Consider the following 20338-nt stretch of genomic DNA (forward strand, 5'->3'; position numbering starts at 1 on the left):
CTTCAGGCAGCATGCGGAGGTATGTATGCACCTCTCCAGGTGGCATGCGGTGGTGTGTATCCTTCAGGCAGCATGTGCAGGTATGTATGCACCTCTCCAGGTGGCATGCGGTGGTGTGTATCCTTCAGGCAGCATGCACAGGTATGTATGCACCTCTCCAGGTTGCATGCGGTGGTGTGTATCCTTCAGGCAGCATGCAGAGGTATGTATGCACCTCTCCAGGTTGCATGCGGTGGTGTGTATCCTTCAGGCAGCATGTGCAGGTATGTATGCACCTCTCCAGGTGGCATGCGGTGGTGTGTATCCTTCAGGCAGCATGCACAGGTATGTATGCACCTCTCCAGGTTGCATGCGGTGGTGTGTATCCATCAGGCTGCATGCGGAGGTATATATGCACCTCTCCAGGTTGCATGCAGTGGTGTGTATCCTTCAGGCAGCATGCAGAGGTATGTATGCACCTCTCCAGGTTGCATGCGGTGGTGTGTATCCTTCAGGCAGTATACGGAAGTATGTATGCACCTCTCCAGGTTGCATGCAGTGGTGTGTATCCTTCATGCTGCATGCGGAGGTATATATGCACCTCTCCAGGTTGCATGCAGTGGTGTGTATCCTTCAGGCTGCATGCAGAGGTATGTATGCACCTCTCCAGGTTGCAAGCGTTGGTGTGTGGGTATGTCTATATTGTGTATTGATGAATGAGAGATGGTTACTAACAATAGTCATCTCATGCACCATAGTTTACAATGTCTAAAGTACACATTGGAAATAAATAACTGAAAAAAAACTAAAATAAAACTAATTACCACAAAGCTGTGACCCCAATCTGCTGCAAAAAAAAAGCATATTTGTCCACTTAAACGATATGAAAATGTGAAGCATCTTACCATATTATTGGCCCATGCAATAAGATTCCCTCTCCATTTTATGTTGGTTATATTCCCTTCTCCTTCATGTAAAACGGTTGTTTTCCATCGGTTTAGCCAGGTTCTCTCATATAACAGCAGCTAAACAAAGAAAGATAAAAAGTGCTGATAAGAAGATTTCATACAATAAGACTATTAACTGTCACACAGCTTCTTCTCAATTGAAGCACTGAAATAAAAAAAATATACATACTGTATATTCCAGGAGTTTGCATCTCAAACGAATCATAATATTAAAAGAGAAAACTGTTGCCATTCTATTTGTTCACTAATTTTCAGGTTATTTTGACTTGTGCCTTTAAATCTGAGCAGAAATTATCTTGCTCTATCTGCCATGACAGACAGATACCAATATATTCTGTAAAGCACAGTACACTTAATAACCAGTTCACCCATATTTTTTTACACTTCATAAATAACACCCATGCACACTAGTGATAGCCACAATAAAGGTTAAATCATGGATATTTGAGCAAAGTAGAACTTATAGTGTAAATTAGGCAGTAATGAATCTATATTCAAATATTGTTAACTCTACCACAGTATTTATTTTACCATATTTCACATAATTTAACTATTTAATTTCATTTAACTATTATTAAACAGTCATGGAGGGAATGGCTGATATGAAGCTTGATAGACATGGCATGTGTACGAAAGTTAGAAATAGTCCCACTTTAAAGCAGCTGTCTGCCCCAACTCCCACATCATCATCTTATTATAAAATAAAAAACTGTTAAATAGAAAAAGAAGATGTACACTAATGCCGTGTTGCCTTACCCTCACTATCCCCACCCCTATGCTCTTTCTCCTCCTCTTCTTTGACTCCCCAACGAATTAAAAATAAAAACAAGCATAAAATTCTTGTCACATAATTATTTATTCATTCTTGCCGACTTTTAAACATGACGCGATTCACCACGAATCACGTCATTTTGGCTAGCAAATTGCAGGATGAAGGAAACTTGCCTGCTCTCCCGGAAGTCCTACCCGGATTTCGCGAGTCTCCCGGACTTTCCGGGAGAGTTGGCAAGTATGTGTTTATTGTTGTACACTTGTATTTTTTACCTGTTGTTGCTACATATTTTACTTTATCAAAACACATCCCTCGCGTAGGATTTTCATTTGTGTTTCACCTTGTTTCTACTTGCCTGTAGCAGTTAATAAAATTGTTGATTTAAAAAACAAAAAAAAAACAAAAAAAAAAAAACGTAAAGGCAGTTTTCGTGTCAGTAAATGGTTTATTAAGATTGGATTTTTGTCCTTTACATAACTTATTTTAAATCAGGATGGTATAAAATCGAGATATGTCCTAAACGTATTATATTGAAATGTGTATGAGACTGCTGAGAGACCAGAAAGGTTTGTTCCCTTCCCTAATCCATTCCTCATACAGCTTTAAATTGTTGTTACACACTTCAGATATGGAAACATTGTTATTCATACTTGCCAACTCTCCCGGAATGTACGGGAGACTCCCAAATTCAGGTCATTACTTTGCGGGGGGAAGGGGAGGGGGGGGGGGGGGGTCGCAATATGAGGCTGTTGGCAGAATTCCGACAACCTCCCCCCGGCAGCTCCCAGACACCAACTTCATGAAGTTGGCAAGTACCTTATTCTGCAAATTCACTTTTGTTACTAAACAAAAGTCGATTACATAAAAAATAAATCTGTTAAAGATTTGTGAAAGCAGTGGAAATCCTAAGGTGTTGCTGAGCATTGTCATCACACCAGAGACACAGTTGTTTTGAAGATCTACTAAAATACCAACTCAGTTCATTTGCTGGAGAGTTTAACTCTCATTCCTGTCGCCATCTCTGTTCCTCCTTTGATGTTCCTTTCGGCCTCCTTAATGGTAACAAGTGTCCTGGCTCAGTGTTCAATGGCAAGCCGGCAAGCATGACACCAAAGAAAAATACCAGACACCCAATTTCTCTGAACTAACTACAAGAGTGTCCATGCAGCACAAAATAGCAAAAGTCTTCCCCACAACCAGACAAGGAGGTTCAGTTAAGATAAATGGGCAGTCATAATTGCCAGCGGCTGGCTGTTTTAAGATTTCTATAATGATTACAGGCATGATTCATTAAGGATCTTAACTTAAGAAACTTCTTTATTTCAGTCTCCTGGACAAAACCATGTTACATTGCAAGGGGTGAAAATTAGTATTCTGTTTTGCACATAAGTCAAATACTGACTGTTTTTTCATGTAGCACACAAATACTTGATAGCTTATTTGTACACGGAAATTTAAAGTTGATATTTGTGTTATAGTCAGCAGTGGCTACTATCCCCACACCTCTTAGATTGTAAACTAATTTGTTCAGCATGATCTTTACCTTCTGTTACATGTCATTGCATGTTATTCATATGTATCATAATTATCTTGATGTAAAGAGCTGCATAAAATGTTGGCGCTGCAAATAAAGGACAATAATAAAAATATAAACATCTATTGCATAATTACAAAGATTTGTTTAACCCATTTATATTATTTACATCAGTTTTTAAGTTTAATGTTTGCAAAGGGAAACTAACTAGATACACGTTTTAAGATTATACTGCTTCAAATTATCAGATTAATAATGATGATGTTTGGATAATCGTTTTCACTTATATAACCCCTTGCTTTATATATGTTTTCTATAAATCATTTTGAGAAGAATAGATAACCACTACAGTAGTCCAAAAATTTTTTGCCACAAGATGGTGCCAAAATACAACAGTAAATATACAAACGGAAACCTAAGCCAACAGCACATGAATGTATTCTATGCAGCGCATAACATTGCAAACCTGCAAGGGTAACATCTTGTAATTTAGTTTCTTTGTCCTACTGAGCTCATCTTGTGGGTGTACTGTAGACAGTACTTACACCCATGGGTGCCTGAGCAAAATCATTACTGTGCAAATGACTTTTGGTCAGATCTTGTGAACTAAGGTTTTAAAATACCTGTTCCATTTCACAGGGGTCATGGATAGAGGACATTTAATGCAAATTGCTAAAGTGTTACTACTTTAGAATTACAAATTGACTGAGAGTAAACTTAGAAGAAAAAACAAGCTTTACACTGCCAAAAGAAGAAAATAGATTAAACTTTGAGCTGACAAATGCTATAGTGTGCACTGAAAAGCAAAGCCATTCATTGCAACAGCAAAAGACCCTCAAGGTGAAAGGGTGCCCGCAGGCTGGCTGCAGTAGGATAGTTACACAATGGCGTTAAGAATCCAGTGACACCGCATTTTAAACGTCATTGATCAGAGTGTCTTTCAATGACCCCTTGAGTTCACTTCCAGTAAACTGGAGTAAATAGAACAGGGAGTGTCCAAAAGCTCCGTCTGGCAGGCGCAGACGGAAGTGGGCATTAGGGTCACTGAAACCAATAAGTTCCATCCCCATATCAGTTTACTTACTTTTAAAATTGGCAGTAAAAGAATGATTTTACATACCAGTGGGTAATTGGCCTAATTTGCCATAAATGCATTTTCCGTTACCAACGATTGCCTTAAAAGGGCATTAAAGATTAGATGATTTCTTATGAGCTCATTCCTGCCATTGCATTTTATAATTTTAACATTATTTAAAATTTAAGAATGTGACACACCCCATTTTTTAATGCATGATACCAGTAGAATAGATTGCATTGGTAAAAGACCAATGCATGAAAACTGCATGGGAAACATTATAAAATACTAAAGCGGTTATTAGGACTGGTCAGATTGAATTGTCCATCGCTAACCCCACAGTTTGGAGCCAGGACTGTAAGAGGAATGGAGGAGCTTTGGAAAAACGGCCACATTGAGCAGACCCTGGGCTCCAGCTGGGTAAGGGGGTGGGTGCCTGCGCTAATACCTTGTATTAGGTGGCAATGCAGATTTAATAACTGTTTACCAACACAAATGATGAAACTTGCAAGAAAAACTTCAAGCTTAATTTCTCAACTAATCATCATCATTTATTTATATAGCGTCACTAATTCCGCAGAGCTGTACAGAGAACTCACACACATCAGTCCCTGCCCCATTGGAGCTTACAGTCTAAATTCCCTAACAGACACACAGACACACAGACACACAGACACACAGACACACAGACACACAGACTAGGGTCAATTTGTTAGCAGCCAATTAACCTACCAGTATGATTTTGGAATGTGGGAGGAAACAGGAGCACCTGGTGGAAACCCACGCAAACACGGGGAGAACATACAAACTCCACACAGATAAGGCTGTGAAGCAGAAGTGCTAACCACTAAACCACTGTACCGCCCCCTGGGGGGGGGGGTATAGATTACCTGTTATTCATATTTCAAAAAGGCTATTCTTATACTCAGATTCTTGTGCACTTATTCAGCTTAAAAGTTTCAAAAATTTATTTTTAGTTTATGCTTATTGATATAGGTACAGTAATTACTGCATACTGCTGCAAGTTGCAAAACGGCACAAAAACTAGTGATAGCAGATTCAGATGCCAACAATGTGTATGCAGTATGGCAGCACATCACACATCACCATGATGTTTGTGCAGAGGTCCAGCAGCTGCAAACTCTCAAATTTTAAATGATCCAAAAAATTGATTTATATAAAAATATAATTTTATATTACTACATAATAAACATGGATACACATGTGCTACCCCGAGCTGCCTTATTTGATAGCCTACTCAGCAGAAATTCAGCTTTTTCAGGGGTATTGGGCTTTATTTTGGTACTGTATTGGGATGGGTTTTTTATTTTCTTTATCTATTTTTTTGCAGAGAAAAATAGTAAATATAGCTAAAACCCAAAAGGGAAGACGTTATATATTTTTTGGGTTAACCTTTATTACAAATAACATGTGTTTGCATGTAATATTCACTTAAATGTTAACACATGCGCAACACTAATGATGTCTGGCTGCGCACATTGCAGATCAATACGGTACAGAAATCTCCACTCATTTACCCTTGCATCTCTATGGGACACAAGGAAAACTAAGCGAAGATATTAGTGAAAACCCAGATGCGATGTGTCTGCACAGACTGTCCCGGAGACACAAAGGGGCATATTGAATTCCGATCCCGACCCGCGGGATCGCGCCGGAACGGCCGCGAACCTAATCCGCGGTACCGCAATAACGTGGATTTTCGTTCGCAGCCCATAGGGCTGCGTACGAAAATCCGCGTTATTGCGATACCGTATTACCGGCTTCAATTAGGGGGGAATTCAAGTGGCCATGAGATGACACTTTGGGGCGTTACCGCGGATCGGAATTGAATATGCCCCAAAGTGTCATCTCACGGCCACTTGAATTCCCCCCTAATAGAGCCTCTCTAGGTGTTACTAGAACTAGGGGACTCTATACAGAACACTTTACAGGAGGAAAATAACTGCCTAGAGTCCCTATGACTCCTGGATGGTGCACAGCAACCAGGGGCATTCAGTGTCAGCCTAGTTCCTACATGGGTGAAGCTCAGAGCAGCCTAAAACGGACATAAAAAAAGGACTGTGCCAGTGGTGCACAAAGGCACAGTGCTCCAGGGCATGAATTTATGATCTTGTGCATAAATGGATTATTGATGTAGGGTTCCCATAATTTATAAACAAAGAACCAGGATACCAATGTGTCCTGATATTTGTTTAGTCTATAAAAACAATGCCATTTGTTCTTTGAGGATGCCTGATATATAATATCTATATGAAAATATCTTAGGTTAATCTGTTTTCATCAGGAGACTGAATTCAAGGAAAATAAAAGGTAAGTGTTACAGATTTACAACAGTAAATACAGCAACTGTCCTGGAAAAACCATGACACATAAAAGTAAACATCTACCTACTTGCAATGTATTAAACAGGTCCCTAAATGTGAGTTGCCATTCATGGTGAATGGTTACTATTACTTTATTTTGAATATTTTAATATGTCCAAATAAAATTTAATTACGTTTATTAAATAAGTTAACTTTAGATTACTGAACGCACAGCTGCAAATGCATAGCTATGGTTAAATGATGCTGGTTTATTTCTCTAACTGTCCACATTATAAAATGTTATTTCCTCTCTTTTTGACCCATTAATGCTAGAGGGACATGGCAAACCCAAACGCTCACAAATGTTCATAATAATTACAGAAACAAAATGTATTTTGCTTGTAGCTTTAAACAGGTCAAGCTAAATCATCCCACTCAGTGGCATGCCATTCCAAAAGCATTTACACACTGACATTTCTAAGTTTACAAAACACAGTGTATTTATTCTCTGGCATTTTTGCATCCCTGTGTACAACAGAATACCTCTTATTATGCAGAAAATAAAGCACTGGCCTCTATTTAAGGGACAGAAAAATAAAGGAACAAATGTTCTGGTTATAAGGAAATGTTTGAACTATAAAAGGTACTCTGATATATCAAGAAGACTTTTTAAAAAACAGTGTATATATATATATTTCTTCTACAAGTACTGAAAATATCATAACCTCTTAGGGTATAATCAGGATGCAGTGCTTGTGCCATTAAAACCCCCCACAAGATTATGGGTAAACATACTAGTTTTCTCTTAATGAACTTCACATTAATATAAATAAGGGCAGTCAAACCTAAATTAAAAATAGGAAGAAAATACACTTAATTTGTTTAAGTGTTTCCATACCATAACGGAACTTTTATAGTGTTATGTACTTGTTATCTGGCTGTAGTACAAACTGCTGTCCTACTAGATCTCCATTAAAGACCCTGTGTTCTTTTCATTTTTAAAGATTTATTAAGAACTTCAAGCACAGTCACAAAAATGAGATTGCATCAAATTAGAACAACGACAGAGTTGACTAGCATAGTAAAGAACAATACTTGGTAGAAAAACAACAAGTAAAAAAAGCCAAGACAGCTCTAGCAATAAAAAACGAACAAAAAACAAAACTAAAGACTAAAAAGAGCACTGATATGCTTAAAGTCCTTTTTATTTTTTATCATAATAGAAGGTATAGGAGAGTAGAGGATAAGGAGGGGGTCCCTCCGGCAAGGGGGAGATAAGAAAGAAGACAAGGGTCAGTAGTACCAGCAGAGGGCAGGACAACATTGATCCTGTGCTATTTTCTAACCACTGCACAAAAATCTATAACCACCAGACATTAGTTGTAATTGGAGGTCAATTACGAACCACCAAACATCCGATATGCACTGCAAAATCAGCTACAGTCTTGGCGAATTGGGGTAGGTGCACCTAGGTAACTAACAAAGTGCATAGATTAGTGTAGCAAGATGGTAGAGTTTGAGGGGGGGAGGGGTAGTTTGTTGAGGGGAGGAGTTGGGCTGAGTGAGACTGTTCTTTGAAGTACAGAGTAGGAGCACTGGTGCACTTTGTTTTGCAAGGAGTGATATTAAGCACACCACTGAAGTTCACAATCAAAGGCGAACATTGGACTTCCCCATGCAGTGTTTTTAGGAAGTCTGGACTCCTTTGGTTTGGGAGGAAGAACTCCCTGGTCTCTCTGTAACATCGTTTCTGGCCCAGATCCAGGACCCAGCAATTGAACTGAATGGAACTATTTAACATCAATTCACCATTCCCCAGCAGGTTGGTGTCTTAGATAAGCTTTCAAACTTTTATCTATTGTAAGAGATTTTATTTATGTTCTTGATAAAGTTTCTTTCAAGTTTCTGCACATGTATGGTCATTCTGGGCCTCTGTGTATTTCTAAAACTAGGATGTCTAGCAAAGAGGTCTAATCCAGACCAGAGTTTACGGTTGGGTTTCAGAAGTATTGCAAGAGTACCTTACAGATAAGCCTTCCCAATTGCATTGTCAAGTACGTAGTATTAATCCTACATTTTACATCTTGGGGTTTTAATGTACTATACTATGTTGCAATTGTTGTCACTGTAGCCTTTTTCCTTCAACGTATTTTCCCCTTTTCATTGTGTGAAGTCTTGTGAATACAACAAAATATAATAAAAAAAGACCAGACCAATATGCAAGGTTCTTGAGAAAACCCACTGAAACCACACACACATATGCCAAAACAATAAAACAAAGAGAAAAACAATAATGTAGCATTTCATTGCAACACTGTTAAAGGTTACAGCTTTGTTTTTAAAAATCATACAGTGTATACACATGCAATACACCCTTCAACCTTTTTAGAAGAGATACTTTTTTTCCCCCTCAATGATCACTTACTTAAATCCACTGTGCCATGTAACTATATAAAAATCCTTTTAAAATAAAGATGCATATATTTAGAACCTTGAACAACGTATTACCAAACATAAATTGAACCTACCTTGTTTCCTCCAGTCACAAACTGCTTACAGTTAGACTTTCCAAACTGAGGATGAACAGCAACAATCTAGAGGTACAAAGAGAATAGTTTTGCTAATATATCAAACATTACATCTATATTAACATAATTTTTTTTCACCAATATTTACCGATGATTTAAATAAATTCTGAGCAGCACTAGCATTACAGGCTTGATATTTCAAATGGTGGCTACCATAGTACTTATTGTCATTGTATGTAATATTTGCTTTACTCACCAATATTTATAAATATATTAAAGATTATAAAAAAAAACTAAAAAAAACCCCACAAAGCTGCAGGCTGAGTGTTTCTTCATCTTGTAATTGGATATTGTCCCTGCAGAAGTTAGTGAAGTCTAAGGCACAGAAACTCCAAGTGACAGTATAACACATGTGTTAGTGTAGGTTACAAAGACATTTAAAGGACATTTTAAGTCACCACAGACATGTTCCCAGTATAGACTATTCCCTTTACATGGTTACTGGATTATCTGTGATGTCTAAAATTGGTAGAAATATAACATCCAACATGTCAAACTAAATACTGATAAACTATAAATTATCATGACAAAATAAAAGGAAAGTGTCTTAAAGCCAAAGATAGGCTCTCCAGCTGTTGTATTTCCCAAGGAGCTGGAAAACAACTGGAGAGTTATCTATCTGCCTTAAAGCTGCAAACGGAGCTAGAACATATGAGAATACAACAGGAAATAAATATCTGAATTATGGTATGTAATTTCTACAGTCGTTTTCTGGAGACAGACAAAGGAATCCTACTTTGAAGCTAAATCTAGTCTTTGCTGAGCAGACTGCTATCTTATTCCATTGAATAAAGAAAACAACATAGAATCGAGAGGAGTCTTGCTGTTCACTTATTATTATTATTATCATTTATTTGTTAGGCGCCACAAGGTATCCGCAGCGCCGCACACAGTACTAACAGTAGACTATACAGGGAGAAACCATACAGAACAATGAACAAAAAGTACCAATACTTCAGAAGCACCGGCCAGTCATATGCAGTAAAGACGGAGCGGAAGAACAGGTATAGAGACAGGAGGGGAGGGGGCCTTGCTCATACGAGCTTACATCCTAAGGGAGGGTAAACAGACCAGGCACAAGAGGAGCCAGTTGAGGCAACAGGAGAGAAGGGAGGACGAGCAAAAGAGAGGAGATGGGGGTTAAGTAGATGGTTGGTAGGCTTTGAGGAAGAGGTGAGTTTTGAGTGCACGTTTGAAGGAGCACAGAGTAGGAGAGAGACGTATGGAACAAGGGAGGTCATTCCAGCTGGACCTGAGACACGAGTGCCACATCTAATATTTAAGAGACCACAGCCTATAGTTCACAGATGGGAGGGTCAGGTAGCAAGTAAAGGAGGGGGCGAAATGACCAGATTTACAACATCGCATCGTGGGGGGATGGCCTTAAAGACGGGAATCACATCATTAAGACCCACCTCCGCCAGGATCTGGGAGGGAAGCTACTCTTTCGGGAGGACCCCCCAAAATTTGTGAGCCTCCTGGAAATTCCGGGAGAGCAGGCATGTATAGATTAATTGGAGACATCACTGAGACACAAACCAGTTACAGTATGTGTCACTGGCTATTAGTTAATTGACTGAATAGTGGTTCAGCCCACAAAATGCATGTGTCCACTTCATATAGGTGAAAGGTAGATTATAAAAATTAGCACATTTTATCCACAATAACACACTGAATAAATATACCATCTGCAGTGCTTGTTATTTACTGAACATTTTACTAACTTTATAGCCAGCTTGATGTTTTGAGAATCTTATGGTTATCTCTTCTATATTTTAGATATTGTGAGTAATGCAGAAAAGCGTAAAGCATTTAGCTCCATTCAATTCTAAGCAAGAGAAACAGATATCAATGCCACCAAAATGATTATCGAGCAACTCCTTATTTATGGAACAGCATTATGTTTTATTGCAGATTTAAGAGCTCGAAATAAAGCAGAAAGCGAAGCATAATAACTAATGATTTTCTCTGCTTATATCAGGTTGTGGTTTTACATGCAGGGATGTTTCCATGATTTTAAATCAAATCCTAATGTACTTGAAAGTTATGCTAGAAATTATATACAAATTAATGAACAGTGCCTGTAGAATGTAGAATTGTATTACGTATATAAACCGACAGCAGAGAAGAACTAAATGGACTGCTTTAACTTAAGACCTCATAAAATTTTATATTTTATCTCGGTTCACAGCCACTTCAAAAGGAAAATAAAATACACAGTCTTGTATTTAAATTATGTAGTAAGCAATAGTATGGTACACAAAGCATAATAACTTGATGGTGTTTCAGTATTTAATATAGCTGCCTCGCTGTGTTTGATGCTTGGGTTTAAATCCAAACTAGTGTTGCGAGTGGCGGCTCGCGTCTGCCCACTCTCACCTGCGTTCCGACTGTCATAACAGCTGGGACGTCACTTCCGGTATTACTGTCCCAGCCGGCAACAGCCGGGACGCCTTTACACTCAGCGCTGCGTCCCGGCAAGTGGAAGCAGCTGGGCGCGTGCGCAAGGAGTGTAATTAAACAGCCTGCTGTGGCTGACTAGGTCTCCCTGGCTGCCTGCTCTCTGACTGGGCAATAATTGTATTTAAGGCAGGGAGGGCTTAGCTTCCCTGTCGGTTATAGCATCTGTGTGCTGCACAATTGCTGACCCGCTCAGTCTTGTTCTATCCTATGGATACTCTGCATTTGATCTGATGCCTGTTATGACCTTTGGCTTTGTCCCTGCTTGAATGCTGATTGCCCCTGATCTCTGCCTGTTTTCTGGATTACCACTGTTCGCTTCCTGCCCTGACCTCTGGCCTGTTTCCTGGTTATTCTGCTCACTACTGACTCACGACCTCTGGCCTGTCTCCAGTACTTGCCTCCAGTATTCCGGCTTCCTCCACCCTGCTCTACGTTTATACTGATAATCCTTTACTACCCTAGAGCTTAAGTCTTGGGGGCATCAGAGCAGGTGTGGGTTGGCAGGTTTCAGCCCGGGGGGCGCACAGGCGGCCGCATCACACGACACGTGATGCGGCCGCGTCATAATGACGCGGCTGCATCGCGTGTCATGTGATGCGGCCGCCTGTGTGCTGACGCTGCCGCATTGCGTGACAAGTGATTATTATTATTATCCTTTATTTGTTGGGCGCCACAAGGTTTCCGCAGCGCCGTACACAGTACAAACAGTAGTACAAAACAGGGTGACAAAGTACAGAACAATAAACACAAAGTACCAATGCTTCAAGAACTCCAGGAAGACATATGGAGTAAAGACAGAGCAGAAGAACCGGTATGGAGACAGGAGGGGAGGGGGGACCCTGCTCATAAGAGCTTACATCCTAAGGGAGGGTGAAACAAAAACAGGCACGAAAGGGAGCCAGTGAAGCAGGGGGAGAGAAGAAAGGGGCCAGGGGAGAAAGGGAGAACGAAAAGAGTGGATGAGGGTTAGGTGGCTGGCTGGTAGGCTTTAAAGAACAGGTGGGTTTTAAGTGCCCGTTTGAAGGAGCACAGGTTGGGAGAGAGACGGATGGAACGAGGGAGGTCATTCCAGTGTAAGGGTGCAGCTCGGGAGAAGTCCTGGATTCTAGAGTGGGAAGAGGTGATCAGAGTGGAGGAGAGGCGACGGTCATTGGCCGAGCGCAGGGAGCGGACTGGAGTGTAGGTGGTGAGGAGGTTAGAGATATAGGGGGCAGTAGACTGGGAGAGAGCTTTGTAAGTGGTGGTGAGGAGTTTGAAAAGGATCCTGTAGGGGAAGGGGAGCCAGTGAAGGGCATGGTAGAGACGGGAGGTAGAGGAGGAGCGGCGTGAGAGAAAGATGAGTCGAGCAGCCGCATTGAGAACGGAGCGGAGGGGGGCACGGTGGGAGAGGGGGAGGCCTGTGAGGAGAATGTTGCAGTAATCAAGGCGGGAGATGATGAGAGAGTGGATGATTGTTTTGGTGGCATCTTGAGAGAGGAAGGGCCGGATGCGGGCGATGTTGCGCAGTTGGAACGACAGGCTTGGGCAAGGGATTGGATGTGGGGGGCGAAGGAGAGAGGAGTCAAGAGTGACACCTAGGCATCGGAGTTGGGTGACAGAGGAGTGATGCGGCCAACGGTAGTATTCGCTCCCCTGCCCTCCCCGGTCCAGCCCGCCCCTGCATCAGAGTACCTCCGAACAACATCAGTTCTACGGGAAAGGTGGCTGCTAAAGGTGAAGATCTCTATTAGAATGGTTTTAAAGGCTTATCTAACAGCCGTAGCCCTAACACCTAGGTGCTATGTTTCTGGATTGGCATGGGGTAAAGGGTAGGTAACTTGAGGAAAGGCTTGTAGATAGCAAGAATATTGTGGTTGTTTAACCGATGCCTTGTGTAAAAGTTTTCTGCCGAAATATAACAAACATCTGACATTCCTACATCAGCGATCCTACTGGCCCTTACTTAGGATCTTTCATCCCAACTGCTATAGATACAAGATCAAGATCATGCTCCCCACATGAAGCCTTAAGACAAGCTGTTATGACTGAACTTTATGCAAATAAAAGATCTGGGGGTAAATGTATCAAGCTGCGAGTTTCCAGCGGGTTTGAAAGTGGAGATGTTGCCTACATCAAACAAACAGATTTTAGCTACCATTTTGTAGAATGTACTAAATAAATAAATAACTAGAATCCGATTGGTTGCTATAGGCAATATCTCTATTTCTCAAACCCGCCGGAAATTCACAGCTTGATACATTCTGAAATCTCCACAACTATTAATCTCCTGTCAGTTTGGTGATCCTCATTCAAGCAAGATATCAAAACAATTTGCTCTCGTCTGTGAAACCTGTTCGCATAAAAAAAAAAAGTCCTAGGAAACTATCTTCAAGAATGTTTATCACTGCCCGTGCCCAATAAACAGTGGACTCACATCTCCTTGGACTTCATTATTGATTTACCAGTGTCTAATAGTTTAATTATGTCTCAAGGGTTGTTGATCATTTTAGTAAAATGGCTCATTTTGTTCCTTTATCTAAACTGAATGAGCTGTTAGACCTTCAGGAACTGGAGAGCCCTCCGAAATGTACGCCTGACTGATAGTAGCGGTGATCCATCTAGCCACCGTCTGCTTCATGGCCGGCCAGCCACGCTTACAATCGTCATACAAGACTAGAAGACGATCAATCATCCGAACCGAAGCTGTATAGTCCACATAAATTCACAAAGCTCTGACCACATCGAAGACAACAGGAGGCAGCGAATCCTGAGCAAGTACCGGCAGAACAATATACTGATTTATGTGAAACCTCGAGACCACCTTCAGTTGAAACGAAGGCTTAGTTCTAAGCACCGCACAATCGTCATGGAAAATCAGAAGGGGAGCCGACAGGACAGAGCTACCAACTATGAAACCAGTCTGGCCAAAGCAATGGGCAGCAAAAAAGTCACTTTCCACTTTTGAAGTGCCGGAAGGACCAAGTTTAGGTCCCACAGAGCCACTGGCAAAACAAAAGGCGGTTGTACATGAAGTACCCCCTGTAGAAATGTCTGCACTTCCGGTAACAGAGCTATACCTGGAAATACACCGTCATTGCTGCGACCTGAACCTTAAGGGACGACAGCCACAATCCCTTGTCCAGACCATCTTGAAGAAAAGCCAACACCCTGGCTAAGCAAAAGTAATTAGTAGGCATTTGGATCTTCTCACACCAACATATATATGCTTTCGAAATGTAGTGATAAATGGTGGACGATGACTGCTTTCTCGCCTGGATCATGGTTTAAAACCCCTTTTTCCTGAGAATCAAGAATTAAACCTCCAAGCCGTCAAAGCCAAATGATCTAGGTCCAGGTTAAAGAATGGGCATTGACTGAAAAGATCCTTTCTGAGAGACAGACGCCAAGGACGATCCACCGATATGTTGAGAAGATTGGAGTACCACGCTCTTTTCGGCCAGTCTGGTGCCAGTAGAATCACTGGAACTCTTTCGCATTTCATCTTTTGTAAAATCGAGGCAACTTCGGAAGTGGAGGGTAAAGGTACACCAAACTGGAATTCTAGTGGACTGTCATAGCATCCACTAAGAACACCTGAGGGTCCCTTGACCTGGCACAATACTTTTCCAACTTGCGGTAGTGCCGTGAGACTATCATGTCTATTACTGGGTGACCACACCGAAGGACTATTTGAGTAAACACCTCCGGATGGAGAGACCATTCGTCTAGGTGAAGGGCATGCCGACTTAAAGTCAGCTTCCCAGTTGTCCACCCTCGGAATGAACAAAGCTGAAACTGCAGGAACCTGGTGTTCCGCCCATTTCATGATCTTTGACACTTCCTTCATGGCAAGAGGACTCTTTGTTCCTCCTTGATGATTTATGAAAGCTACCACCGTAGCATTGTCCGACTGTATTCGAATCGCCCAACGTGCCAGGAAGGACTGTTCCTGAATTAGAGCATTGACTACTACCCCTAGTTCCAGAACATTTATGGGCAACCGTTCTTCCTCCGCCGTCCAAGTCCCTTGCAATCTGAAATGAAGAGTGACTGCACCCCACCTCAACAAGTTGGCATCCGTTGTCACCATGGTCCAGTCCAAAACAGAGAATGGATGCCCCTGACTTAGGGCGTCCTTCCTCAGCCACCAAAGAAAAGACAGGCGTGCTGTCTGTGACAACCGAAAGACCTGTTCTTCTAAGCGGGGGTCCGACCTTGACCACTTTGCCAGAAACGCCTGCTGGATCTTGCGTGAAAAGAAGCGAGCAAACTGCAGTGCCTCGAACGAGGAAGCTATGCGACACAGTAACTCCATACACTGAAGTACCGAGACGCGATTGAGTGATAAAAGATTTCTCACCTAACGCCGAATCGGTCGAACTTTGGAGGGAGAAAAATCCTCTGACAATTGGTGTCGAACAACCACCCCAGAAACACCAATACGTTGGGTTGGCATCCAACTGGATTTTTTGAAGTTGATCACCCATCCGTGTGCCTGTAGAAGTGACTGGAGCCGAGATACCGACTCCACCTTGATCAGTAGGTCGTCCAGGTAAGGTAAAATAGTCACCCCTCTGTAAACGCAACTGAGCTGCCATTACAGCCATCATCTTTGTAAACACTCGCGATGCGGTGGCCAAACCGAATGGGAGGGCCATGAAGTGAAAATGCTCCTAAGCCACTGCAAACAATTCTGATGACCTGTCCATATCGGAATGTGTAGGTAAGCATCCTTGATAACCAAGGATGCCAAGTACTCGCCTTTCTTCATGGAGTTCATCACAAATCTGAAAACTGGGCACCTGTAAGCATGTGTTGAGGTGCTTCAGGTTTAGAATTGGTCTAAAGGACCGATCCAGTTTTTGCACCAGAAAAAGGTGAGAGCAAAAGCCTTGACCTCTCTGCCCCAGTGGAAATGGAACAATCACCCCGAAATCCCAAAGTGTCTATACTGCCCCCTGCAAAGCCTATCTTTTACCGATTCCCTGGGAAAAGCTGTAGTTATGAAACGCTGTGGAGGCACCCCCACTAGGTCCAGGATGTATCCCCTGGACACTATACCGTTTACCCAGGCATCTGTGGTGGACCTGGACCACCGCTCATGAAAGAGCAGTAGGCGCGCTCCCACCATTGGAGCCCCCGGTGGAGGATGCAAGAAGTCATGCTGTTTGTTTGTCTGCTGGCTTAGGTGCAGGACGACTTCCTGTCCAAGCTTGTCTGCCTCTTTGCCTGCCTCCCCATGTAAGCGGGGCTTGGCTTCTGGAAGAAATACCTCTTAAGCGACCAACAAAATGAAAGGAGTGAAAACGCCTCCCTTTTGCTTTCGACGAAGCTAGTGGAAGAAGGGTACTCTTCACCCCTGTGGCCTGAGCGATGAACTTGTCCTAAGGTGAACCAAATAAAGCTGCCCCGTCATATGGGACAGATTCCAAAACTATCTTGGAATTAGCATCCGCCTCCCAAAACCTTAGCCACAATGTGCGCCTAGCTGCCACTACTAAGGAAGAGGTTTTTGACAACGCCTGACTCACAGCCAGAACAGCACCCCCTAAAAACTCTGCAGCATCTTTAACATGCTCTGCCAGAGGAGCCAAATCGATTCTAGCCGTGTCCGATTGAATTCCTGCATGAAGGGTAGTGGCCCTTTTTTTTTTTTACTTCTTTAACGACCCAAGTCGCCGCCACTACCGGGCGCAGGGACGCCCCAGACGCTAAATAGATTTCAAAATCCCTTCACACTTTTTGTCAGTACTGTCTTTAAGAGTCGCCGCATTCGGCAATGGAAAAACCATAGACTCCGCCAAATGTGCAATGGGAGCATCGAAACTGGGATGAGTCTCCCATGACTCTACCTCCGAATCTGGAAAAAGATATAAAAGTTTGCACCGTCTGGGAATCTGAAATTTATTATCAGGCTTAAGTCTGGCCTCGTTTCAAATTTTCAACAGTTGTGCGGAAGGAGGAAAGAACACTCTTCTTTTATTTGCCCTTTTAAACAGAGATCTGTGATGCAGATCCGTTATGTTAAGAACCTGCCGCGCCGCCAGGATAAGGTCCTCAATGCCCTGTCTATTGGACATATCTTTCTCATTCCTCATAGTCAGAATCATCTAGAACATCACCAACTCCCATTTTAGATGGATCAGTGTTTGAATCTACTAGCTCCTGGGCAATAGGAAGACCAGAGCATTTACGCCATCCACCTCCTTACTTGAATGTAACAATTTTTCAAGGGAATTGGACACTCTGGTCAACCCCTGTACATACCATTCTAAATCACCCAAACAGGCTTCTGGGAGAACCCTGGACCACCCTGCAGCAATTGAGACGCCTGACCCAAAGGAATGGCATCTGAGGACTGCGTACCCGGAGAAAAGAAAACTATATCAGCACCTACTGTCCCCAGGAGTGGGCTGTCTCTCCTTAATTCAGCAATGGACCATGCCAGCTCCTTGGCCCAGGCTGGTTCCATGTCGTCTGTTGCACCCGCAGACGAGCGCCCGCCAAGGTCCTCGGCATCACATACCGTGCACAGACCCCCCCCGGGCCGGACCGTCCATCAGGCAATTTGGACTCACACTTGGTACAGGTGTAGTACATCACAGAGATTTGGTCCCTCTTTCTGACTTATTGCAATACAGAAAGATAAATGTGAGACACACTGTAGAACTATCTTATGACAAAGAAGATCTGTACAGTATATGGCAAACTGTAAAACTATAGATATGCACAATAATATAGTGCCTCAACGAAGACTAGAACCCAAAGTGTTCTGTAATGTACCCCTATAGGATGTACAGTAGAAAGAAAACACATGAACACTCAAAAAGATATATACGAAAACAGCAAAGCCCCTCTATATCTACTGTTTCTCAGTCCCCAGTGATGTGTCTATGTCTGAGTGTGCATGACAGCTCCCCGCCCCACCTCTGTAGGGCACCTTAACTTCTCTCCAAATGCCAGATAACACTGGGCATCTAGACCGCAAGCAGCTACGCCTCCACGGTTTTCACAGCGACTGGAGCCTGTTGCCGTGGCTCCCAGGGTGGTCCGCATTACCTCCCTGGAAGCGGCTGGGTCATGGACACTGCCGTAGTGCCAAGTGATCCTTTTCTTGGGAGCCCTACAATTTTCAAGGATGTGGCACTAAAGCTCCATAGGCGCTCTCCCTGATGCAGGTGCGGCGGTCACCCGGTGATCACCGCAGAGAAAACCTATCTTTTAAAAAAAAAACAAAAAAAAACACTAAAAACACTAAGACTAGTCTAAAAGTGCCCTTCTCCGAAGATACTAAGAAAAAAAGCTCTTCTGGTGGAGGGGCATAGAGGGGAGGGGAGCAGGCTAGACAAGCTTTTCAGTGCCTTTACTCCCACAGCGCCCTCTATACGCAAGGTGAGCAGTGTCCCCCCAACTGGTGTGAAAGAGAAATGTAGGCTTTTCATTTGCCTATCATCCAAAGTCTATCAGCCAGACTGAAAGAGTGAATCAGGCCCTAGTATAGAATCTTAGATATTATATGTTATTCATGGTAATAATGATTCCTTGCCCTGGGCTGGATTTGCCTACAATAAATCGTACCCCAACTCCTCTAATATCTCGCCCTCCTTTTGTGTCTACATCCCACATCTTCATCCCTTCAATCTCCTGGAAATCATGACAACATCTTTACGGCCGAGAACTGTCTGAATAAAAGTTCATGGAGCAATATTATGAGCTTCATTTCACTCCAAACATTTTGCTGATCTGCCTTTGCTGAAGTGCCTTTAAAGTAGGCGAAAGTGTAAGGTTGTCCATGCACATTATTAGACAACAAGCCCCACCATCCAATAAATTTGCACCTAGGTTTGTGCGTCCTGTTTCCTTTGAATTGGAACTGACCAAATCTTTGAGGATCCCTTGGACCTTGCATTGTTCTTTATATAAACCTATAAAAGAATATGTTGTGGAGAAGATTTTAGATTCTAAAATGGATCCAGGAGAAGGTTCCCTACTTAATTCACTGGAAAGGTCATGACCTGAAGAGAGATCTTGGATTCATATGCAGAAAGGTTGAGAAGGGCCTTTCATAAAAGATTACTTGCAAAACCATAATAGAGGGGTCCTCCTCCACAAAGAGGGGTACTGTCAGGTGCTTTCCAGAGTTTCCACGATCTCTTCGCTGGTGACAGGTTGCTAGAGAGCCAAGAAATAGCATTGCCTGATGGTTCTTATAAGGCATGGAAAACGGAGACTCATTGCTAGTGATAGCATTCAACACACTGCTTGTTGTTTCATTGCTCTGTTCCTTGTTGGTCCTGACCCTTGCCCAGTCTATTGGATTTCTCTCTGACTGTTGTCTGTACTGATCCCTGGCATGTTTATTGGATTACTCTCTGACTCCTGTTATCAATGCTGCAGTAAGTAGTGTTAGTCAGGTAGCCCCCTATGCCAGCCATCTATCTATGAACTACAAGCCAAATGTGTTCGTGTTACACTTTTTAGTTGTAGTCCACTCCTGCTCACTACTATACTTATTTCCTATAAACTACCATGAGCTGGCTTATAGAGAAGTCTCTACTATTTGTGTTAAGTCCTGTGTCAGTAAACATATTGCATCCTATGGGTACAACGGCTCCTATAGGTGAAGACCTCGTCAAGATGACACTAACACATAAGT

At 42.4% G+C, this 20338-nt stretch overlaps 1 protein-coding gene across 1 annotated transcript in view; it reads right to left on the bottom strand.

Annotated features, from left to right (window-relative positions):
* The window catches only part of VPS41 (VPS41 subunit of HOPS complex), a 199865-nt gene that overhangs the window by 84134 nt on the left and 95393 nt on the right, over positions 1 to 20338 (bottom strand). The window contains exons 7-8 of the mRNA XM_075212579.1: positions 9181 to 9246; positions 885 to 1004 (exon numbers count right to left, since the gene is read on the bottom strand). Coding sequence (XP_075068680.1) covers positions 885 to 1004; positions 9181 to 9246 — 186 coding nt within the window. The remainder of the gene's footprint in view (positions 1 to 884; positions 1005 to 9180; positions 9247 to 20338) is intronic.

This window comes from Mixophyes fleayi, chromosome 5 (genome assembly GCF_038048845.1).
Source record: "Mixophyes fleayi isolate aMixFle1 chromosome 5, aMixFle1.hap1, whole genome shotgun sequence".
Taxonomy (NCBI): domain Eukaryota; kingdom Metazoa; phylum Chordata; class Amphibia; order Anura; family Limnodynastidae; genus Mixophyes; species Mixophyes fleayi.